The 26,026-nt window shown below is 41.3% G+C and overlaps 1 protein-coding gene across 1 annotated transcript in view; it reads left to right on the top strand.

Annotated features, from left to right (window-relative positions):
- The first annotated feature begins 7,329 nt into the window (after positions 1-7,329).
- The window catches only part of LOC120455834 (carbonic anhydrase-related protein 10), a 47,039-nt gene continuing 28,342 nt past the window's right edge, over positions 7,330-26,026 (top strand). Inside the window, exons 1-2 of the mRNA XM_039642303.1 lie at positions 7,330-7,670; positions 16,033-16,425. Of these exons, the coding sequence (XP_039498237.1) occupies positions 16,368-16,425 (58 nt within the window). The 5' untranslated portion in view covers positions 7,330-7,670; positions 16,033-16,367. The remainder of the gene's footprint in view (positions 7,671-16,032; positions 16,426-26,026) is intronic.

Here is a 26,026-nt window from a genome sequence, read left to right on the forward strand (position 1 = left end):
CTCCAGGGGCTGCGGGGGCTGCGAAAGGGGGGTCGCACACCCATGCAACGTTATTAAATCATAAAGCGCCAGCTGCCACCGCCGTCTGATGTTCGTCTCCATATTAGGGTTCCTCGAAAAGAACAAATAACAATCATATGCTTATAGAGGGGGTGCTTGAAATGAACACCGAGTAGGATTTGTTAGAAACTAAAAATACCATATAGGTTTGAAATGAATTGTATCAGATCTTGTATCACATTGTATCACATCTTGGTAATAAAAGAAGTACCAGTTTTTCCGAGTGTTCAGCAGTACGAGATCGGAAAATACTGATAGCACATTGAACAGAAAAGAAACTCTATGCCATGGAACAATAAAATATATTATATATTATATTATATATTAAAAAACAAAGCATACACATTATTTTTCTTAATCATCTCTTCCGTGGTATATTGTTGAAAAGCTTGTGTGGAGAATGTATTGAGTATGGTAAACAGTCGTAGTCTCTCTACATTCATCTAGCAATATGCACGCATTGAGTCTGGTTTTCTTTGTAATTTTCTTGGAACGGATGGCGAGTCAACCCACAAGATCCATAGAGACCCACAATTCGCCTGGTCAAGTATCATTCATTGCATTGGGAAACCAAGCCAGGATATGGGAGGGACATGTTAAAAGTGCTCCTCGAAGAACTACACCGAAACCCAAAATCATCGAACCCGATGAACAAAACAAGGATGGAGTAAAAGTGCAGAGTGCAGATTTCTCAGCTGATAAAGTAAAGTTGATATAGTTCAGCAAATAAAGTAAGCTCAATAATTTGTGATCCTCGTTTTGGTGACACGATTTTATTTTATTTTTACCACGATTATTCTACTGTGGAGTCTGTTCCCATAACCACAAGGTCTGGAAGTGGTGACCGCATATTGTTAACATTTATTCAATGAATTATCTACCATTGATAACAAAGGCGGAAAACAAGGCAGATAACATATATTGCGCGATCCGGCTCGAAGGACCAAAGCCGATGGTGTCGCCTTGTTGGAAGCTTTCTGGAAGTAGCCAAGATCAGAGGAGCATTTTTAGAGGAGTGTAGAAAGGAGTGGGCTCACGGGGCACCAAGATTTATACACCAATTTGCCAAGTTGTATTGTAAAACTAATAAATTGTCGCCGCTAACTTGAATAATGTGTGAGAAGGACTCTCGTTTTATATATGTGTGTGTGTAGCTGTGTTTGTGTGTGCGGGAAAAGTGTCTGTGTGGGGTAAAGTATCTGTGTGGGGAAAAGTATCTGTGTGGGAAAAGTATCTGCGTCTGCCGTTTCAGAGGCGGCACAATTATTATCCTACTCGGTTGGCTGGCTTTCCTGGCAGCCAAAAGAGCGGGCCGTGGCATAACTTTTAAATAAACTTTCATAATTTTGCATACTTGAGATAACAAATTGCATGTTGCAAGTCGTTTCCGCCTTGCCATATCCCTTTCTCTCTTCTCTCCTTGTCTCTCTCTCTCTTGCCCTGCCGCATCGCATTGCATCGCGTCGTCTCTTTCACTTTCTGGGCTGTGTACATTTGTTGTTTGGCTCGCAACTTGTAAACTTTAAATTAGATTGTTTCTTTCCTCAACGTTTTCATTGCAGTGTCCCCACTGTGACTGCGACTTGTGTCTCGCAGCTCGACTGACCTTTGATCTCCGATAAGACAGTCTGCCATCTATTCAATTGTAAGGTTTTTAGCCTTTTTACAACCAGTTTTTAGTTAGCCATATAGCACTATTTATCAGGTATTTCAATTTGTTTATTATGTTTTCAATTGGAATGGGAAATTTGTTTGCCTAATATCATAATATACTATTAGGTTATCCTTGATTCCAATTTAATTTCCATACCTTTAATCGCTGGGACACTTGATGTGTGTGCAATTGCTGGTGTGCGGTTGAAGTGTACTTAAATTCAGCAGATTGCAATTTAAACAGCAGCCGATTATATTAATTGCATTGCATTGCATTGCTGCCAAAAACAGAAAACAGAAGGCGGAAGCACACGAAAGGGGCGGGGCGGGGTCAAAGCAATTAGCAAACGGTGGGTGGTCCATTAGTTACACTACACGCCCGCCTTGAGGCCAGACAAAAAGGCAATTAACAAAGATTTTGTGGCCAATAGTTGTCAACAGATTGTTTAATTTGTGCCAAGTGCGGCGGCAGCAGTATCAGCTTTACAAAGCACTCCAGTCCAGCCAGCCCACTGACCAAAAGACCAAAAGACCAAATGGCCAAATGACCAAATGACCAACTAACCAAACACATGCTGCGACACAGAGAATATAATGTCATATTTAACGCAGGTCCTGCGCTCCTTGCACTGGTGTCCCTATGCACTACAAAATATTACCACATATATTCATGTTTTCCAGCAGCTTCGTTTCAACAGAGATGGAGGCAACAAAATTAAAGAAAAAATGAGAAAATATATTAGAAAATGCTTAAATACTATGGACTATGATTGGAATATGTTGTTAGGGGCGTGGATATTGCGGAATTGAGTAAATTGACCCTCGTGGGTTACTCAATGGGAGTTTTGTTGTTCTTTGGAGGCGCCGATCTCCCCCCCTGGTGATATAGAGCTCCACATCGCTGCACTTGGCAAAGTTTTTGGGGCCAGAAAACCGCAGCAAAAGTGGCCCAAGCCTCGAACCTTGAAGCCTCTTCTCTGTTCATTTTCCATATTTTCCCTGCAACACACATACATACATATATGCATATGCATAGAGAGAGAGAGAGAGAGAGCGGGGGGGCTGGGAACTTCAAGTGTCAAGTCGGAGACATGCATAAGTGTATAGATATATATAGTTGGATAGATATGGACAAAGACTGTGAAGTTCGTCGCTGTTCTGTTTCAGTTTCTGTTTCAGTTTCGGTTTCGGGCCGAGCATATGTCTTAATTTTTGACCGAACTTTGCTAAAAACCCCTCGCCCCTTCCACATTTTGTGCTGCTGTTGTTGTTGCTGCTGTTGGTGTTTGAAATAAACTTTAATGAGTTTTCTGCTTTTCAGCCACAAAAACCACTTAACCGGCACATATGCAAGCAGAGGGCTGGAAAAACGGGAACAAGGGGCGTGTTGGCCATCAGCAGACGAAGCTGCCAGGGATGCTGCACAAACTTTAGCCGACTCTCAACATTTTTGGCTAGCCAAGTTAACACTGCACACACATATGCACACACATTTGGTGCCTTAAATGTATTATGCACATACATATATATGTACATATTTATATATATTTATATATATATATATATAGGCAATGACCAGCGGCTGGCAAAAGAACAAAAAAAAAAGTGGCGACTAAAAATTTGAGCGCATGTAAATTTTTGTGGTGCAGGAAAAACTGGGGCAGTAAAAAAGAGGAGGGGAAAAAAAGAAAAGAAAAGAAAAGAAAAGAAAATGAATGTGGCATAAGGCTGCTGGTGTCTAACCGACATTTATGGCAAGCGAATTTCCCGCTTAGTGCTAACCAATCAACTGTGGCAAGTCCAGTTCCATTTTCTGGGCCAGCAGCTCCGGATCCACTTGCTCCGATCCCGAACCCTACATATACTCATCCATGAATAACCCCAAACCAACCCAATCCCTAACCCAATCCAATCTCGACCTGTCGATTCTGCTGGCTCTTCGTAAATGTAATTTTTGTCGTATGAGTAATGCATATACTTGTAGGCCACTTTTTTATCACTTCCTTTCGTTTTTTTTTTGTTCCTTGTCTCTGTTAGCCAGGATTCAAATGTCACTTGGCTAATAAAGCGGTCATTCACTGGGGCGGAAAAACCGTGAAGGAACGAAAAGGGCGAAAGGGGCGAAAGGGGCTTCCCCGGAAGAAGGCGTTGCTGGTCGGCATTGTCAAAGTTTTATGAGCGGTCAAGCTCGCGCATTTCAAGCGTCATTCGCTTAATTACATTTGCCGCACATTCACTGCGGCTAGCCGAATACCCTGTACAAATTGTTTAGGAGTATAAGGGTGAGCCAAATATTTTTGGAGATTTTTTAGCGTATGTGAATACCCTTTCTTAGGTTTTCGTTTTAATATTTTTAATATAATCTTTTTTATATACATATAATAAAGTTTATATATAATTAGTATAATTTTTTTAATATTTAAATATGTACTTAAATTTTAGCTTGCATTTTCCGCCGTACAGGGTATTACTGAGCTCTATGTGGCACCCCCAAAATCAAATGCAATTTTTCGCTACCCAGTTTCATAACTCCCTCAATATGTGGCTGTGTGGCTCCGAAAGTCGCCGCATGGCAGACCATGTACAGACATCTGTCGGTTGGTTGGTCATTTTCCAAGCCCCACTGGCTTGGCTATCCACTCTTCTTTTTTTTTTTCAGTGCTGTGGCCCTGCAATTACTTTGTGGCCAAAGCCAAAAACTAAATGTGAACGCGACGCAGCTGCCGTTAGCATAAAGTAATCAAAAAAGTTTTGCTTTATTGTGGGGCAGCCCACTCATCATCATCAGCATCATCATCGTAGAAGCTGCAGAAATGCCATAGCTTTCTACATTCGCTTCATCTCTATGTAGCTATTTCGACATGTATTTTTGTGGCTGCTTTTATTAATTTTCTTCTTTTTTTTGTTTGTTTTTTTCTTTGCCACGGCACGGAAAAGTGCAACCTTGAGCGAACTTAATGCGGCACGGGAATGCAATAAAAAATTGATAAGTTTTGCTCACCGATATGTGGGGTTTGTCTTAGTTTTCCACTTGGCTGCTAAACTTAATTGTACGCTGACTGGCAGCGAGGAGGAAAATAGAAAAGCGGTACGGTAGATAAAGAGGGGGAGATGTACATACATATGGAGTGCCGAGGCACTTTCGTATTATTCGCACGTAATTCGATGAAATTTTAATAATCCAGCTACGAAGGTAATAAAGAACTTTTGGACATGTGGGGCTGAAGGCCGTTTCCTGTCTCACGTGTGCCACTTGCCAGGGTAGCCGTGGTATGCTGGCCCAGTGAGGCAGTTTGTATATGTAATTTTGTTGTATGTTTTATTATATTCGAATCTATCTAATTAAACATATAAATATATATAAAACGTCGTTTATCTCTTACTTTGCTGTAATCACTGATTCATTTCTTACTTTGTATTCATCAATTTAACACTACAGGGTACTTTCACTTTCGCACCATTTCTTCGTGGGGCCCAACACCTGCACCACTTTCAACCACTGAACCACCCAACTATTCACCACCCATTGCCCCACTATTGAAACAACTTGATTGGGCTTTTGACTTGATTTCGCATTGATTGCAATTGCAATTTTAGCTTTTGGCCGGGCAGAAAGGGGCGCGGGAAATTAATTAAAATTACTTACCGACTGGCAAACATTTTACTTGATTTCTCTATTATTGGGCGCCAATTAATTTGCTTTAATTTTCGTGCCAAACAAAACACGAGCAATGCTAAAAATTTAATTAAAATTGCGCAAACAAACAAACATTCGATGGCCAGCTAGTTAGACCAGTTCAGTTCAGTTCACTTTAGTTCTGTTCGGTTCGTTTTGGTCCAGTTTTTGGTTAAGCTCAGTTGAGTTCGGTTTATGTAGCACTTTGTACGGTGGGAATGGAGGGGGGGGAGGGGGAAGTTCTTCAGAACTCATCCTACGCCACAGAGAACAAGTGGAGTGCAAACACATGACGCATACGCCGTGGCGGCCCAAAAAAGCGAATTTCACTTGTGGCAAATGGCAGCAAACTAAATTGCTCAAAAGAGCCAACAGGGGCACACGAACAAACACTCACACACACGCACACACACACACACACACACACACACAGACGCACATAGAGTGTGGCAAGTTAAAAGCGTTTCTGGCCAAGACTGGCCAGAATCTCGGCGCTCGGCAGTCGGCACACCACTCGACACCTCCCCAAACCGTCCACTTACTTGGTCTTATTAAAAGTTGCTGGCATTCTTGTGTTTACCTAGCACAAATGTCAAATCAGATGGAAAAATGCGCACCGAATGCAGGCAGAACGGAAGCCGAGACTCAGAACTCTAGACTCTGGACTCAGAACTCAGGACTCAGGAGTCTAAGCCTGGGCAGCAGGACTTTGGACTGAGGCTGCATCTGCCAGATACTTTTGCATTTTCCGGATACGGAAGGAGCTGCGAAAAAATGTTCAAACAAGTCTTAAACTGTCGTGGTGTGAGTTTAATGGGGCTCAGATTTTATGTAAAAGTGTAGAGGTATGATTTTGTTGCATTAACAATGCAAATGTATTTACATTATACTTTAGTTACGAAATGGTGGTTTTTAGTGCTCAAAATATTCATAACAAAATAACATCTATTAAACAAAACATTCATAACAAAATAACATCTATTAAACAAAACATTCATAACAAAAAACCATTTATTAAACAAAACATTCATAACAAAATAACATCTATTAAACAAAACATTCATAACAAAATAACATCTATTAAACAAAACATTCATAACAAAATAACATCTATTAAACAAAACATTCATAACAAAATAACATCTATTAAACAAAACATTCATAACAAAGTAACATTTATTTAACATTTTTAAACTAAGCAATTTTCCTTTAACAAAAAGTAGCTTTATCTATATTTTTGCAATGCTTAATTTGGCATTAAATAAGTCACCGAGTACGTTGTTGAACGTATTTCGAATTTAACGATATTTGCCGAAAGCCACTTCTGGTGAATCCTTAGAATTTAATCCTCTGTTTTGAAACTCGCTTTTCGGCTGCCAGTCAATAAAATCAGCTCTTCAATGGCACTTGCCAACATTCCATTTCCGTCTAACGACGCTGCGATTCAACGAACTCCTGGATTGAACTCCTGCCGTAACCCCATCCTTCGTCCTTTTCTGTTGGTCCTTTTTTCCATGGCAGCAGCCACGTGTTTCCAGTGCCGCCTGGAATGTAAACACAAAACGTAAACAAACTCTCTTCAACGCCGGCTAACTGAAATCCACCACGAGGTGGATGAGCACTCGTACTTTCGTCTCGGCTGGCAAATCGTTTACATTCGGCTCGAGTCCTTTCGGGCATTCGGCTGGCCGTCGGCCAGGAAATTAAGGAAGGGGCGCAGGCGCCGATGGCCAGTTTTGTAAACAGGAAGCGATAGCAAGGGCCGCCGGACTGTTCCACAGCCAACGGCAGTCCTGAAGGATCCGATTGCCAGCCGAAGGACCCTTCGGCTGCCACCGTGGCCATCGGAGCCGAGGGCCGCCTGCCAAGTGATGGCAAGGATTCGACTTTGTTGTGGCGTCTTCTTCAGCCGCGCAACAGTTTTGTTTGAAGCGTCAACACGTGCGGTAGTCACTCGTCCTTGGTCCTGCTACCCGAATTTTGTCAAAACTTTTGTGAAAGGACTCGCTGACTTTCGCGTAGCGCGGAAAAAATACACTTATTGCAAAGTGCAGTCAGCAATCGAAGCGAAGCGAAACGAATCGAATTGAATAAAGTCTCAAGTGCTGCCTGAGAAAACACAAACAAAAGTAGGGAAAAATCAAAACTACCAATTCAAGCGATTTATTCATGATTTTTGTTGTTTTTGTTGCGTGCCGGCATTAAAACAAAATAGAAAGTAAATACAGTATAAGCCAAAGGAAAAGGGCAAGTCGGTCGGCTGAATTAATCAAATTAAAAGGTAAAGCCAATGAAATTCCTCGACCAACTAATGAGAGGGCCCACAAAAACACAAACTCATGCACACACACAAACACACACAGAAAAAGCGGGGGCTTGTGTCAAAAACAAATTGCAACCGCAACCGAATCAAAGCGAACCCAAAAAGGCACCGAATCAACGTAATTTGTGCTCATTATAATCAAGCAGGCAAAACAAACTCACATGCGTTTGCAGCGTTGCCTGGTAATTTTCATTAGCCAACTTAACGCCCACTTTTCAGCTCCCGTAACATACATATATATATATATAAATACATACATATATATGTATGTACATATGTAGTCTATAGCGATTTTGCCAATGGCAGGAAATCGAAGACAAAGCCAAACGTTTGTTGACTAATCGTTTCTCGATTGCATTTTAAATGGGAAACTTCGAGTGGCCGGAAACGGATGTGCAGCTTCACCCCACAAACTCCGCCATTTTCTCAGCTCGAGAAAACTAGAATTCAAATCCAAGATTTCCGCTGCCCAGAGTGTTTGTTTGATGTGAAGTGAATGTTTGAAGTGTTTCCTTTCCTCTGTGCTGGCATGTCAACTATTTATGCAGATTTTGTTGGTTTAATAAACTTTAATAATAAAACCAACACGTGATTTAAAAATGATTAGAATTAAAAGAAAATTCGATTTATTTGCAGTACTACTTGCACATGGCTCATAATTTTTAATAAATGCGTATTATAAGAAATGTTAGCTTAATCTTGAAGATTATTTCAAAAAGTGTAATAAATTCAGTAAATTTAGTTTCAATTTATTACATATACAGCTTATCATTTAATAACATAATCGCTTATAATCGCAGTTACTACTTAAGAGTCGTGTTTATTTGCCATTTCAATTCGATTAGCCGAAATCAGACAACTGCATCTTGATAAGCGCCCCACACTTGAGGCTTAATTTAATTATTATAAAATATAAATGAGTGCTTTAATTACGAGTGATTATGATAAGCGGCAGGGTCGCAACTTCCGATAATGACCATCGTAATGGTTTTATTGACGCGGATTAGTTGGCTCGCCGCCATTGTAATCAATGAAAAGCGGCGGGGATGGAGTGCTCTTCATGCGAATATTTATGGCAAATATATTCCATCAAATTTTCATCAATCAAATGGCCAATTTTTGAACAAACAACCGTTTCGTTTTCCTCACACACGCACACACACAGATACGAGGAGCAATTTTGGTACCGGAGCAAAACAAAAAGAAGCAACAAAAAATTTGCACAAATATTTGCCAACAATTTCGCCGAACAGCGTCGCCATCAACATCATCAGTCTGCCGACAATAAAATCAAGCTGGCAATTTATTTTGGGATTTTTTCCATGTTTTCCATGACGCTCACACTCCGAATATAGCCAAACGAAATCAAAACGAAATTAATAAAAAGAATTTTCATAACAATTTTGCCGCGCTACATTCGCATGTAGAACTCACTGCACGGCTTCCTACTTTCCACTTTCCCCTTTCTACTTTCCACTTTCTACTTTCTACTACCATCATCCCACCGTCGAAATGGAGCTATTGTCTGTCGCTGGAGTTGCCAATCAAGTTGCATTCACCAGGAGCAAACGAATCCTGCATCGACACAGGCTTAGAGTCCTTTGTACTCACTGAGCTCCTCGGCACAACAGCACTTGGCTGCCATTTATTTCAGAGTTTATTTGTAGTTTTTCGAGAAAGTTAATGGCTGTGAGATGTCCGTTTTCATAGGATTTACATTTTGCGGTCAAACTCTGAATTTTGCCAGCAAATATGCCTTAGACAATTTCATTGGCTTTCTGTGTGAATTATTTTGTCAATTTGGGGTCAAGTGAAGGTTTACCTTTTTGCATTTGATTTATAAACGAAATTATTCAATTCAACCTAATAACCTTTTTATTAATTAGAATACAATTTTGTTAACCTAATTGAAATGCGTGTAAATAGAAAATATTGGAAAGCGTGTATGAAATTGATCCATTGAAATTATGAAATTATTTGATATATTATTAATGAAATAAACTTTATAATTATCAATACAATATATTCGCCGTTTTTCACTAAGCTAAAGCATTATTTGTATTTATTGCGCTTTTTTTTGTGTTTACATAGAGATTTAATGTTTATAAAAGAAATATTTTTGTAGGAATGGTGCTTGATTGAAAATTTCAACTAAAATTGTCATTTAACAAATTAAATTCTGCAGCCGCAGGAGGGATCAAATTTATTTGAACAACTGGCAACTGGAGTGCTTTCGATTTGGAATTTCGACCTGCTGTGATAATTTCGAGCTGTATTACAAATGTACTTCCAACGCAAAATGGTAAAATGGTAAAATGGCTAAATGCCACCCTTTTGTTCGCTCTTTTTGGCCATTTGCGTGTTCATGACGCAACGTTTGCGGTTGTTTATGTTTTTGAGGTCGCATATCGTGGTTGGCCAATTGTTATGCGCATTTCGTTTAATTGCACACACTCACATACACCCACTCACACACACACACAGACGGGCACTGGAGGGTTTTGTGGTGACATCCTCGTCGTCATCGTTATTTCGTCCGTTTAGGTGTTAATATTTCAATTAGCAGTCGTTTAGGTTTACGTATCGCCAGGAATTTCCCGTAATGCTTCACGCAACTGTTACGCCAAAAAAGCTCGTAACGCACACGCCATGTGCGATATGGGTGTATATTTATTTCCTTTTTTTATATTTACTCTCAGAATATTTAGCTTAGTTTTACAACTGATTTCTGTTGCGGGCAGGCAGTTAAGGTTGCCGCATTTTATAGTAGTACATCATCTGGGCGATCTGTGGCCAAGTGCTAAATCCAGCGTAAAATGGCCCAAAAAGTAAGTTGAAGCGAAGCCAACAAACTAGTTGGCTCAACTTGGCCGGAAAGCGAAGTTCTAAGGCTGCCGTCGGAAAATGTAATTAGTTGCGAAAAATCCTGGGAAAAACTGTAGGAGTAAAGGGTTCAGTTTTAAAAGTTTAACTGCAGATTTGCTGCGAAATTTCTCTTACAAATTATACTCTCGTAACCATACAAATTCAATGAAAATACTCTTCGAAAATAATTAAATCTCTAAATTATTTGCGAAGCAAGCACATAAATATTTATGTAAATAATCTCCAAAAACAATAGGTATTATCGTAATTAATCCCCAAGCAAGTATTCACAAAACTATCCAAGAAACAAGGCACTTCAATATAATAGTTTGCTTTTGGGCTCAGCAAAAAATCGAAAAAAAAAAGAAATGAACAATTTATTTGCCATATAGCATTGTAATCTCACTTTGCAACTAATAGTACGATCTCTTGAGGCCGTTCTTGCGGACAATGGTCTTCTGGTCGACTTATTTGCAAATAAATTGATTCCAAACTGAAATAATTGCGTGCGGTGCGGGCGAACAAATAAATGAAATGAAATGAATGAAATGAAATGCAATGGAATTATTTGATCCCTCAAGGAAATCGGCATGCATAGCCAGTGTAATGCATATATATTTATACAACTATATATATGTATATCAAATATATTTATATATATATATAGTAGATTTTAAAACATTTGCTTATCATTTTTATTATGAGTTGTAGGCGGCGGGGACAGAAAAACTTTTCAATAATGAATATGCAACAGTAAATGGCCAGCGAGAGGTGGTTTCACAGTGTTGTGTGTGTGTGTTGTGTGTGTGTTGTGTGTGTTGTGTGTGTGTGTGTGTTGTGTGTGTGTGTGTGTTTTTTGAACATTTTAATATGCATGGCAGGGCCCGACACATTGTGAAAATGAAAAGAACAAAAGCTGGCGGTGTGGCGGCGGCAGGGGTTGGATTTTCCACTGGGTTTGTGGGCAAGTGGGGATCGGAAAAACCCAAGAGTGGGCAGTGGGGGGGAAAGAAAAATCGCCGGCGGCAAACGAAATAAATTTGTCAGCCATTGCAATATTCTTCTTCGCGGGCCGCAAATGAAACTGGAATGGGATGGTTTGCTATGGAATGGAATGGTATGGAATGGCTGTGTGGACCTGGTCAATAAATAAATATGCAAAAGTAAAATATATACATATATATATATATTTATATGGATATACGTATAAATGCAGCGACTGCAGGCGGATGAAAATGAAAATGCAACGCATACAAGGCTGAAATTGTGCATGAAAAATATGAAAAGACATTTTCGGTTAACGTAACGCCCCGCACCGCCCCTCTCCACCTACCCCACCCCCCGCAAATGCCCAGCATCCTGCACCGCCAATTTTTGCCAACCTTTTGCCAAGCTGACAATAAATGTCATTTAGTTGCGGGGAAAAATGGTTCTGGAGATTCTGCAGCTGCTCAGCTGCCCAGCTGCATGGCAATGCCAATAAAATTTATTTAAAGCAAATTAAGGATCCAATGGCCTGCGAATGATTTGTGTCCTCCCCGTTTGGAGTTCGAAGGACCTGCGTCCTGCGTCCTGCGGCTAATCGGACACATGCAGATATCCCTGGGGATTAAGTTTCATTTACAAGTTAAGCCCAATTGTCAGTAATCCGAAATTAAATGTTTTCAATAATTCAGGGCTTTCATCGTGGCGTCTGCTGTTTGCCCAATCATTTGAGGCCAAGAAGAATGTCAAATTCACATCGTTTTTATTGTCACATATATATATATATATATATATATAGATATATAATATAGCTCTGTTAAAATAATATATTCGTACATATGCGGCGTGGACTTAAAGCCCCAAAAAGAGCGATACATTTAAGTCGGCAACTTCGGAAAACATCTCAATTATTTATGGAATAAATGCAGCTCGATTGTGCTTTAATTCTGGGGGATTTTAAATTCGTTTCTCTGGCATAAAAGCAACTTATTAAAATTCAAATAAAATGTGTAAACTGTGCGACAAATGCCTGAAATGCTAGATAAGTCTGCATTCAAATTGCATAATCTGTTGCCATTGTTGTCTTCGTCTTCGTGTGTCTTCGAGTTTCTTTTTTGTTGCACAAAAAGTTAATTGAGAAGTGCAGTTTAATTTTTGGCCTACTCGTTTTTGGTGTGCCAAATCGTACAGCAATAGTTGGCCAAATGAATTTCACTTATCGTAAGAGCCGCATCAAATGGAATGCAGAGTGTTTTGTTTTGTTTTGTTTTGTTTTGTTTTATTTTGTGTTGTGTTGTGTTGGTGAAAAATGGACAATCTGACAAACTAGTTTCAACGCAAAGTTGTTCAATAAAGACCTTTAGTTTTAATTTGTTTTCGTTGCACTTTATGAATTTCGATCGTTGTCCATTTTTATTTTATTTTTAATATGTACGCACAACGAAAACATTTTTATTTATTTGCCATACATAACAAATTTACAAAATTGGTTTCTGAAAATATTTGTTTTCCACTTGATTCCTTGATTCGTTTGATGCGATATTTTCTGTAATTATTTTCGATTATTTAAAGGTAGCATTATTATTGAATAAATAGTGTGCAGGTGTTAGAGACAGGATATCTTTATAATTCAATATGGGTGTATTATTTTGCCAAACTTTTGAGTGATTTATTTAACTCTCGTTATTAAAATTGAAATTATTGAATTATTTAATTTCGGACAATGGCTTCATTAGCTTCGACCTTTGATTAACTTGGTGCCCCTACGCAAACTTCGCACAGCTGGGGTAAATTTCAATTACGTCCGTGACATGACGTAAATTAAGGCAGAAACGTCTAAGGGCCCGGTCAAAACCGGGGCGGGGAGCGTAGAGCGGGGGGGTGTAACGCTTGATTTGCTCTGACATAAGTGGAGGTCCTGTTTGGAGTTGTTGGACTGGCTGGTCGCCTTATTGTTACGCCTACAACGAAGCCATGCCGGCATTCCTGGCATTCAACATTCGCCATTTGCTGCTCGAGGTTTTTCCAGCCATGTCTATGTGGTCTTTTGCCTCTTTATGTGTGTTGTGTGGCTCTGCCTCTCAATGTATGTTTGTGTATGTGTGTGTGTGTGTGAGAGTGTGTGTGTTGGCCAACAGCGACGAGTGCATGTTAAGTGCCTTATTATCCTGTTTATGTAACCGTGCAGTTTTGTCCGGGCGAAAGAGCGGTCACATGTCCCGCTGCCGTTTTCCCGCTGCCGTTGTCCCGTTTTCCCGTTTTCCCGTTGTTTTCCATTTTCATGTTTTATTCAGGCCTAGTTTACAAATTGTCGCAACGGCTCTGTGGAACGTGGCTAGCACGAAATGAATATTTTGAATACAAATAACTTAAAGGCGGACATTTAGAATGGCACAGGCACTACGAACTCGGACTCCAAATGGCTCAATTCGCCAAACAAAATGAAAAAAAAAAAAACAAAAAAAAAACGAGTACAAAGAGTACTTGTTGCCCATGTTTTTTCCGCCGTCCAAAAGTGGACTTTTCGAGTAAATAATTCCGATGCCAGAATAGTTTCAAGTTCACTTTCGACTCTATCATGGAGCAACTTCAAGCCGACCGAATTTTGAGGTTTCCGAAAATGTTTCTACTTCTGCCGGCAGTCTGAGCTTAATTAAAGTGCCTGCTTATTACACTTGCAGGAAGCTGCACAAGTTAAGCACATGTTAATAAAACTAACCGACATTTTCAAATTTACTGCAATGCTGGGTGATGTTCCGGAATGTGGGAAAAAGTTTTTGGTTCATTCAATGGCTATGCTATATTTTCTAAAAAGTTTTTCATCATAACAGGGCTGCAAATGGTGTTACAGCATTTTAAATGCCAACTTTAAACAGTTAATTACCAATGCTAAACATATCATCACTTTTTGAAGGATTTAGGGAAATTCATTTTTGGATCAAATTTTATATATGTATAGTATTTTGTAATTTTACATCATCAAAATTGTCAAAAAATTTGCCAACAAATAGAATTACCATTTCTGAACACAGTTCCATAGAGAATTGAAATACGAAGTCAGCGATATATGGCACTTAATATTCAAACAATTATGGTTAAAGTTACGGGCAAAAAACTGAACATTTTTGAATGAAAAATCAGGAAAATAAATTTTCATTATTTCTTAATAGTTTTTCACTGTTCAGATAGCCTAAGAGAACCACTGTTTTGATGCGTCTATATTTAAATAGTTTAATATTAATATCCATGATGTTTTTCTTTCGTTTGCTATGAATATAAAATCAGATTGCAATCTGAAGAAGTTCTTTTGTTGTTACGCGAGCTCTTTGGGAAATCGCAGTTTGTTATACGGAAATCCTGAATCGCTGATCGATTGCAGTCCTCACCTTTTCCCATTTCGATTAGCAGGTGCTGTAAAGTTTTTACCCCTAACCAAGTTTCTAGGGGCAGCGTACTTTGCCATACTTTTCCGTACTTTTCCGTAATTTTCCGTACTTTCCACCGCCCAGCCGTGTGTATTTATCATGATTTAGATCCGTACGCTGAGGAACTTCGAAGTTCGCAGCTAGGAGTTCGGAGTTCTGAGTTGCGATACTATGACCATTGGCATTTCTATCTCACTCACTCGCTCATTTATTCGATGGTGCTCTCTCTTTCAAGCACTTTAGTGCAGGCTAATTACAAAAAGTGAAAACACAATTCATTTTGCTTGTGGTTTATGCGATTTCCTTGCTGCCACCATCCATCGGCCACCGGCCACGCCCACTATTCCGCATTTTTCCGCCCGTCGTCGCCGCCTTGCAGGGCTATAAAAATGTTTATGGCTGACGTTTGCTGGCATAAAAATGCGAAGTTGTCGGAGGCTACCACTGCTGCCACTGCTGCCACTGCTACCGTTGCGAATGCGATTACTTGACGACCAGAAAGGTCACTCAGCCGTGGCCATTGAAGCCATTGTTGTTCTGCTTGTTGTTTGCCGTGTCCTTGCTGCCACACCACCCACCATCTATCACCCCACTTACTCATGCGTGTGTGTGTGTGTGTGTGAGTCGTGTATTTACGGCATTGTGTTTGTTAATAACATTTGCAGCGAGTGCATTCCATCTCTGACGTAATGCCCCCGAAGGACTAGACCCCGCACCTCGCATCCTGCGCCATTTAATGGCCAATACAAGTCCTGCCGCATACCCTGCACCAAAAAAGTTGATAGTTGTGATGAAAGGCGAAATTATTTCAATTAAAACATACAACTATATGTTTAAGCTCGTAAGTAAATAAAACAAAGCAATGAGTACATCGTCTATTTGCATATTGCATGTATTTTTAAATAAGGCCCCTTACAGGGTACTCGCTGAGTCCCGACACCACTCGAAACTGCACGTGGCCATGTTGTTCTAATTAATTTAAGTTCCTACCCGCAATCTAGGCACCGTTCACTCATTTTCCATCGCTCTTCTGGTTTTCTTTGCAGTACTTGGCCGTGCAATTACGCAGAATGCCGTTTGCCTTTTAAGTTGCATATTGTTCGGCGATCGAAGGAGCAGTGGGCGCCGTGCACTGCAGACTGAAGCAGAGCGGATTGCACTGGACTGGACTGGAGTGAAGTGGAGTAGAGAAGCGGAAAAGCGCGGAAAAGCGGAAAAACGAACGTTAAGCAGGCGAGGCAAGGCGAAGCAAGGTGCGGTGCGGCGAGGTGAGGTGAGGTGGAGAAGAAGTGCCACTGACAGTGGCAGTAAGTTACGGGCCAAGTTTCGCCGGAGTCGCCTTGTCGCTGGCGCAACTGGCATAACTCAGTGCTGATGAAATATGGAGCTGCTGCAGGCCCTCTGCTGTACGCTGCTCCTGCTTTTGGCCCGGATGCAAGGTGAGTCCAACACTCCTCAGTTTTCACCCCTCACCCCTCACTTCTCAGTTCTCAGTCTTCAGCCTCGTAGTTGCTGCGTGACATGTACCCTGCCATTTGGTTAATATTTGCCCGCTGTCAGCGCATCCGCTTTGATCTAGTCAAAAATTGAATAATTCGTACCCATTCCAAACATTCTACCATCCATCCACCTGCCATCTACCATCCACCATCATGCCATCATGCCATCCGCCCAGCTGCCACGCCCCTTTGGGGTCAGTGTCAACCGTGTCAACGATATGCGATATGCAAATTTTCCACATCAACCTGACACGAGCTTGCATAACTTGCAACACAGCAAGTTGGGAAAACAACAAGTAGAACATCGGCATGAGCAGCAGCAATAACAACATTAATGCACTCGAAGAAAATAGTGCTAAAATTGAATCATACACCTTACACAGGGCTTATGTGTAAAAGTATGATTTTAAAGAAATATTTTCCCGATCATAGAAGTTGTAGGATTATAAAGTAATGCTGTTTTATATTTTGCAGCATTATAAAATAATGCTTTTTTATATTTCATTTATCTAAAAGTACGTTACATGATTTGTTATTATTGTTTGTAGCGTTGTCCTGGGTCCACACATTTTTCTGCAGTGCATCAACTTGCAGTCACGTCCTCCGATAAGCTTCCTGTGCATTTGAGGCTAGTTTCTGTGGTCTGGGAGTGCCGCCGCCTGCTGTCTTATCAATGCCACAGATCTGTCATCGTAAATTTAACATTAATTGCGAAGCGGTTGCCCAAAACCCTCAGTGCCTCAGTGGCTCAGTACCTCAGTCCCCTTTGGCACAGATAATGAGCAACAGAATAAATAAATAAATTGCGGCTAAGATTCGGAGAAGCCAGCCCAGCTCCCAAATTACCAGAAGCGGATGCAAGTGGCCCAAAAAGTTTGCACATTAATCGAGGCTACTTAGGCCAAGTTGCAAGAGGAAATCAGTGGGCATCTTCATTTGCATTTGGAAACTCAAATCGATAGATGCAAATGCGTAAAAGTTTTAACCGCGTCGCGAACCAAAAAAGAATCACGTTTTAAATTTGATCAAATTTGAAATCAAATGAATGGCTGTTGGTCTGTAGAAATAGTAAAAATGCCAATTAGGCTTTGGCCAAATCATAAATTAAAGTGAGCAGAAAAATTATAAAACTCCTCAGGAAAAAGATATATATTCAGACAGCTTGGTGATTTCTCAGCCAAATTTAGTATAAATATAGCTCTCTGTCTGCTGAAAAGGTGATTTAGAACTTGAACCATTGGCTATGACCTACAGACTCCCAACCGACACTCATAAAAGTTGCAGCTGCTAAATATTTACTTCCAGAGGCCGCCATAACTATGAGCCGACTTTAAGGCCCATACATACATACATACATATGTACATACATATATACAATTGCATATATACAATACAACTGTATAGGTGCGCTGCATTTCATACTCGTGCGATATATAGACAACTATATAGCCGTCGGCCGCACGAAAATTCAGCACGTTGAAAAAGCATAGAGCCAAAAAAAAAAAACTATATACTACTATAAGTATATATATGTATATATATGGGAAAAACGAAAATATCACGAAGATGAGGAAGACGAAAAAAATGCAAAAAACAGGAGGGAAAAAGAAATGTTCATGCAATAAATTCACGTTGAAATTTTGCAATAGTTGCGTCTGCGAGTTGCAGCAGTAAACGCTCGAGGAGAAGAGCAAGAGCGGCAGCAGCGTCGGCTTGTGGAAATAAAAAGGGGGTGGGGGTGGCGAGAGCCCCTTAAGCCCAGCCAGCCCCCTAAAAAATAAAACCCCCCCCCCCCCTCCACAGCCCCCCGAACAAGGAAACCATCCGACTTTGAGTTGAGTGGTTCCTGCTGCTGCTTAATTTTGCAGCACCTCCTGTGCTTAAGTAAACTTTTCCATCCTTGCGGGTGAAAGGCGGGGGGGGTGGGGCTGTTGCAGGTGGCCAAAAGGGGGCGGTGGGTGGTGGGTTGATGGGTGGATGGGTGGATGGGCGCACTCGGCTGGCCAGCGATAAGCAGGCCGCTCTCTGCACAATTTTTGTTTGCCCCATTCGATTAAACTAAACATAAATTTCATGGACGATAAATCAGCCGTGAGCGTTGGGACAGTTGCACCTGCAGCTTGCAACCTGCCGCTGGCCCTTCCCCGCATCCCGCTCCCCGCTCCACCGCTCCTTGCAAAAGGTTGGTAGCTTAACCCATGATCTCACCTCCTCACCTCCCCTGGCACGTGTGGGAAATCAAAAGAGTGCAGCCAGACGGGCAGCAAGAGATGGAATCTCCAGCAGTTGGAGGAGAGCGTCTCCACAAGGCTTAATAAATTAATTCGCTCTCAGCGCGATGCATCTAAATAATACCCCTTTTATTGGGCATTACACTAAACTGCAGCCCCTTTTAGCGACGTCCCTGCTGATTTGCCGCGAAAATCAAATGGCGAACGCGAAATTGAAGGAACAATTTCTAAAATGATTTTTGCCTGGGTCGCAGCTGCCGCTGTCGGTTCGTGTCGGAAATAAACAAAATTCCAAAGTGGCAAGCAACTGCCAGCCAAAAGTTGAATGCCCCCAACAGTGCGTTACGGCAGTGTAAGGCGCTGCTTAGGATTTTGCAATCGAAATAATCAAATTATTATTTCGACCGTCATTTGTAATTTTATTATTTTTATACTAGAGCATACCCATAGTATAAGTTTTTAAGTCAAATCTTAAATCTTACTATTACTATTTTAATAACATTTAATTTATTCATTTCAAAGTCCAAGTGCCAGCTCTGTTTGTCGAACTTCTATATTTTTAAGAAGCGCACTTCATCTGCTAGCAGTTTTTAAGTGGCTATCGAGCCTTTCTTAACCCCAAAGTGCTTTGGTATTGCCTAAAAGGTTATGACTCAATGCCGCCCTTGCTTCCTATAACTTATTGCCGCTTGACTATAAATATAAGCAACACAAAATAGTTGCTTCTTTTAGTGCAGCTTACCTGCTCTTTTTTTGTTTGGCTTATTCTGCAGTCCTATAAATTTTTGCACATTTTTGGGAGTCTGGCTCACCAGTCGGCTACGTAATGTGGCACGTAGCAAGCAGGGGAATGGATCTTCGGTCATTCGGAGGGGGGGAGAAATGGGGGTAGGCTTTAAAGTTTGTTAGCTGCTGTGCAATGGCTACAATAAGAACAACAACAGCAACAGCATTGCTACCACTGTCTGTGTGTTTGATTCTCTGTGTGTGAGTGTGTGTGTGTGTTAATGCTAAATTAAGTTGCTGCACGTCGAAACATATACGCTGTTCTCAGCGTACATGTGTGCGTGTGTGTCTGAGAGAGGTTGGTTTCTCGGAAAATGGGAAAATCGGTGGGTGGCTGTGGGGCTTGTATGCTCGACCGCCGGCAGGCTGTAATCCCAAAAACATTAAACTGGCCGCGTCAGGACATTGATTTTCGCTTTTGCCCAATATTTAGCCAGCTCTGCTCCTTATCTGTGCATGGTAAGCTCCTCCGCCACATACTATATACATATATCTACTATATATACATAGGTATATATACGGCCTTATGTATGTGTGTGCTGTATGTGTGGGAATGGTGCTGCTTCTTTTTCATCTCCATTCTGCTTTTGTGCAAATGAAAATTCAATTTGAAATGGAAATTATACTTTTTCTTCACTTATTTTCGCATTGTTATACTTGTTGTTGCTTGTTTGTTATTCTCTCCCAGCCAGTGGTTCCTGTTTTTTGGCCTTACTTCGGATTTTCCTGATTTTTTAGTGTGTGTGTGTGGGTGTGTGTGTTGCATTTGAAAATCGTTTTGATTTGCTGTTTGCGAGTGTTCGTGTGTGTGCTGAGCAGACTTCAAAATAGCAGATGGAAATATGATTGCGAAATGTTGTACACGGTGGGAAACGTTATGAAAACTATCTCTAAAAACATTATAGTTATTGTTGCTTATTATTTATGCAATTTATGTAACATACTTCCGTGGGCTTCGTATACGCAATATTACGTAGCCGCCGTGTTGACAACTAAAAACAATATTTACATGTCTTGTTTGTTTTTAGATTGGAATTGGCTTGAAATGTTTTATAGCGACTTTTTACGCACATAAATTAATCGGCATAAGTCACATTTAATTACACAAATTACGTATATGCACTGATTGCATATATGAAATATTTTCTCGTTGTGTGCATTGCTATTTCGTGGGCTTTATCTTTCAACTTTTTTTTTCTGTAAGTGCTGTAGGAGTTCCAAACAATTTTCTCGTTGTGGCAATTCAATTGCTGCTCAAACAATGTCCAGATATTTCTCTTCACTTTTGAAATTGTTTATTTATTAAGTTAATCAGGGGGAGCTGCGACGGGGATGGGGAGGGGGTGAATGTGGTGGTGCTGGTTGAGTGGGTGGTTGGTGACCTCTCATGCATGGCCAATAATCCTCGAATGGAGACATAAAACAATGGCCGACGAGCATAACATAATTTCCAGCACTTAACCATGGCCAACTGCTGAACTGTTGAACCTCGTCGCCATCCCCTTTGCCACCCCCTTTGCCACCATTTGGTGACAACCGGCCACCCCCTCGCACCAACCCACCTCCCCCCCTTTGTCGTCTCATCCGGTTTTTGGCCTCGGTCGAAGTCCAAGCGGGTCATGCATTTTTCCGCTTCGCTTGTTTTCAAACTGATTTCAATCTGTTTCTGCTGTCTTTCGATCTTCCTTCCTTCCGACTTTTCCGACTCCGCCACGCCCCGCACCGCCCCCGCGGGACCACACCCCCTCTTTTTGCCGTTTTTTTCTCCTTTTGTTTCATTGTTGCCGAAAAGTCGTTGTTTTTCTGCTTCTGTTGTTACTGTCGCTTGGCCTGTCGGTCATCATCATCAGCCTCATCGTTGGCATTTTGCTTCCAATTTGTGGCCAGAATTGAAAGAGAAAACAACCCTTCAAGACGAACCCCTGGCCCCTCTCCTCTGACCTCTGACCTCTCACCCCTTCCACTTCGAGGTCCACAAATCGCTAAAGTTGCCACGCCTTGCGCGCTAATGAAAAGCAACTGCCAGTTGTTGTCCACGGATGGCATTTCGCTTTTTTGTTTTCGAGCTATTGAAACATCAATGTAGAGTTGGCTAAGAATAATTCATTGTAGCCATTGTATACGGTCAATTTTAGATACTGACTGTTAGCAGAATTCTTCCCAACCTTCTAGTTACTTGATCTATAAATCTAAATTTACATAATTTAATAAATATGATCAAGAATATCATTCTATAAACCACGATCCCCTCACGCACTTAGCACATTAGTTATGTGAGCATATTTCCAGCAAGGGCATTTTTGTGGACGGACTTTTCTTGAATGGAGTTTTGCTCATTCCTTTGCTTTCTTCATCATTTGGCATTTTTTTTTTTTTTTATTCGGCTTGAACAATGAAAATTAGCAGGAGAAATAATCAAGTGCAGTTTTAATTTGCACAATGCCCCAGCTCTCTGTAGCTTTTCCCACTCTTCCCCCTTGGGCTTTTCTCCGCCATTTCGCCGGGACCTTCACTCCCCTTTTCCCCAGTTTTTCCTATAGTTTTTCCCATTTCCCCGCGGAACCAGCGTCATCTTCTCGTGCCGAAACAAAGGCATCGCAGAGACAAAGAACCGCCAGGACGCTTCTTTCTTTCTCTTCTTGGCGCTTTTATTTCCGACTAATTCTTTTTTTTTTACTTATTTTTTAACCCCACACTGCCCCGGAATTTTCGCAGGGTTTTTTTTTTTTTTTTTGTTATTTTGCTGTCTTTCTGTTTTGGGTCCAGTGCGGTCACAAATAATTGGCCCGATGCCGCTTTGACGTTTAAATTTTATTGAATGGCAGCTGCAATTGGCAGTTGGCAGTTGGCAGTTTGCTGGCCGAGAGTTTCCAGTTGAGTTCTAAGCTCGCTTAATTGTTCCCAATGGCTGGAACAATGGCATGGCAACAATGGCTGTGAGGCGGTGCGGGGGCGTGGCTCTGAAGCCTGCATAATTCTTTTACGCCTCATCGATGGCAGAGGAGGGGAGGGGAGGGTGCAGAGTGTGCAGAGGAATGAAAGAGCACTGAAAAACTTGGCTAATAAATGATCCCGGCCAGACATAATAATTTTCCCAACTCCTGCACTTGTGTGTGTGTGTGTATGTGTGAGCTATGCCATGTATGGGACACACACACACACACACACACATGAGCATTATTCACGCCTCATTTGGCCTTTGCCTTGGGCTTCGTGGCTAATTTGCCTTTAAAAGTGCGACAGCATTTTACGCTTAATTTGGCATTGATAACATTTCGCCCAAGACACCTGTTGTATGCGTGTGTGTGTCTTTGTCGATTTGTGTGGGTTTTTAGGCATTACTACGTGTGTGTGAGTGGGTATGTGTGTGACCCTAAAAGCGGCCTACACATTTTTCAACTCACAGTCAAGCTCACAAAAGCACTTCAGCTGAAAAAAAAAAAAAAACAGCAGCAGCAACAATCATAACAATAATCATAACAAAATGTGAGAGACAGTCTGAAGTGGCTCCCCTGTACAGTAACCCCTCGTCGTTTAACGACCCTAAACAACACCGTCGTAATAGAACAGTGGAACGAAGCCAATGGGGTTCACCATTTAAATTGGTGGTCTAATATTAGTGTATTCTAGTAAGAGTATCTAATTACTATATAGTATGCATTTAATATTTAATCATAATTATAATTAGGTCATTTTGTATGTGAAGGATTTTTGAGTATATATTTATATTTAAATATATATTACCAAGCTGTTTGCCCCACTGTGCATAGAACAAGGAATCTGGCATGCTGACATTGATACCTCGCCAGTGCGTGCTGCTAAAATTTTATGATGTGGGCCAGGCGCACTTACCGCCCTGGATTTTCCACTCCCCCCCCCTTTCCCCTCGCGAAGCTTTCCCACGGGAAATGGGAATGGGCCGCACAGGTGGCGGCAAATTGATGCTGTTATTGTCAACGGGCGAGGTCGTCTCCTTGGTCCTTCGTCCTTACTCCTTAGTCCTTAGAGGGAGGAAAAGTGCCAAAACGCCAAACGCTGTCAACTGTCATTTGGGGGCCTCCCTTATCGACGTCCCTTATGGAATTTCGGAATTTCCACCATACACCCACATTTCCACATTTCCACTGTGTCATGTCAGGCGGCCATAATCATCGACATTCATACATAATGGACTCATTGATATTCGCTGGCAACAACAAAAGGTCAAGTGGCTTTGCCCCGCCCACACTTCGCCCCTACTCCAGCTCCAACTCCAACTCCAACTCTAACCGCCGCCCAAACTGCGACTTTATTGTTGTTCTCTCTCGTTGGGGTCATAACGGTAATTGCCAACAAAACGAGTGATTAACCTGACAATACGCTCGCACGCACACATGGCGGTCCATCTGCAGCAACATCGGCCACGCCCCCCGCCCGTTGGCCTTTTGACCTTGCCCATGGGCAGCGCGCCCTTCTCCGTTTTCCCCACCCAAATGCACTTGCATCCCATGTGTGTGTGTGCGAGTGTGCGAGTGTGTGTGTGTGTGGGGGAATGTATGACTTTGACACGGCACAGTGGCACAATGGCACACAAAGGGAGCGGTGGCGGGTGGGGAAAAGCTATGCAGAGCGGGAAAGCTGGAGAGTGAAAAAGTCGTGGCAGGTCAAACACGAGTGCCAAGCGAAGCCAAGTCAAGTCAAGTAAAAGGGGACAAATTTCAGCGCATGTGGCTGACTGGTCATGGAGTCAGCATTTAAACTGACCATTAAATAAGGCTGCCAGCCATAAAAATTTCGCAACAAAGCGAGCTGGAAAAACCGCAGACTAACCGGAAAAATTAGTGCTACAAGCCAGGGGACATTAAAGTAAAGTATAAATTACATTTTACTATCAAGTGTGTGTGTGCGATGAATTGGTACTTTACCAACATTTTTTACGATACATTATCTGAGCAAAACATTAAGTTTAAATTTCGCTCAAAATGTGGGCGAAATTCCTAGGAGAATACCAACTCAAAAAAAATTCAAATTTAATACCATTTATTGTGGATGTGAAAAATGCATGCACTCATGTTTGCTGCAGCTGCATTTGAATTTGGTATTTATGCTATTTTAACTTAAACTTATTGCTCACTGCTGGCAGTGTTGCTGGCCAATTACGATTTGTTAGGGCCATCATTTATGAAACATTATGCTGCATTATTAACCGATTCAATTATTAAGTGAGCAGTGCGCTGTACTGCCCAAATGGCCATCAGCCGGGCCATTAATTATTCGTGGTGTGTGGAAATAAAAACGATTTGCCCCTTAATTGCCGTCTGAGTTTCACTCGCTTTTCCTCACCTGTCGACGCTTTTCCCCCCTGCTTTTCCACTGCTTTTCCTGCGCTCCATTTCAAATGTCCGTGAGGCGGGCAAGCAAATCACTCAAAGGGGATCAGCAGAGGCTCGCTTTGATTTCCAGAGCCAACAAATTATTGAGCAGACAGCCGGAGGGATGGGCGGAAAAGCTTGGAAGATCTGAAAAAAAAGGGGCAAGAAAAATCAGGGGTAAGGCGACTGACTAAGATTGGCAGGCGATTGAAAGAAGTCGGAAAAAACACAAAAAACAGTAAAAGTACACACACACAAGTAAAACAAAGTTTGCACTTTCTCGCTGTGGGTTTTCCAGATTGGCCGAAAATGTGTTGAAGAAAATTCGGCAGAAAACTATTTCTAAAATATTTAAAGCGGTTAAGGGTTCAGGTTTTCTTGGCCAGCTTGCCAAATTGGGTAAACAAGCAGATTTTCGACCAAATTTGTTGCAGCTTTTATTAGCAGTTCTATTTTGCCCTTTTTATGTTTTCTCACAATTCTATGCAAAGGATTTTTAAAAAGAGCGCTTAGATTTCTCTACATTTATTTTTTTCTATAAACTAAACTAATTAAGTTCTGGATTACTTTTGCAATTCTAGGCAAGGTGATATCTTAGTATTTTCCAAGAACCCTTGCCCTGAAAAGTTTGCATTTCTATATTTTTCATAGGTTGTAAAACCATCTTATCAAAGGCTTATCGTTGTGTGCATCCGCATTTTCCATTGGATTCTTTGAATTTAATTTTCTCCGGTGGGCGAGCATAAACGAAACCAAAATGCAAATGAAATTCGTTTATTTCATTTGGGCTACCTAATTCTGTAGCCGTTTGACAAAAAAAAACGAACAAAACCAAGCACAACACACAGTTGCAGGTGCAGTGGCATGCGTGACGAGAGAGCAGGAGTCAAAGTTTTCCTCATTTTCCAGCCCCTCAGACGAACGTGCAACTTTGTGGCTTTTCAACGCCTTGGACCTCTAAATCTGCCGCCCGTTTTCCCATTTTCTGTGTGTGTGTATGTGTGTGTGTGTGTGTCTTTGAAGCAGTTAGAGGCTAAATTAAAATTACAACTTTTCGACTGCACGTTGACGATGTTGCTGCTTTGCGTGTGCCCCCAAAAAAGACAGAAGAAAATGAATGAAAAAAGAAGGAAAATGAAAGAAAGCTGGCGAAAGGCTGCCTAATAAAATTGG

The sequence above is a fragment of the Drosophila santomea genome, chromosome X (assembly GCF_016746245.2).
Source record: "Drosophila santomea strain STO CAGO 1482 chromosome X, Prin_Dsan_1.1, whole genome shotgun sequence".
In the NCBI taxonomy this organism is placed as follows: domain Eukaryota; kingdom Metazoa; phylum Arthropoda; class Insecta; order Diptera; family Drosophilidae; genus Drosophila; species Drosophila santomea.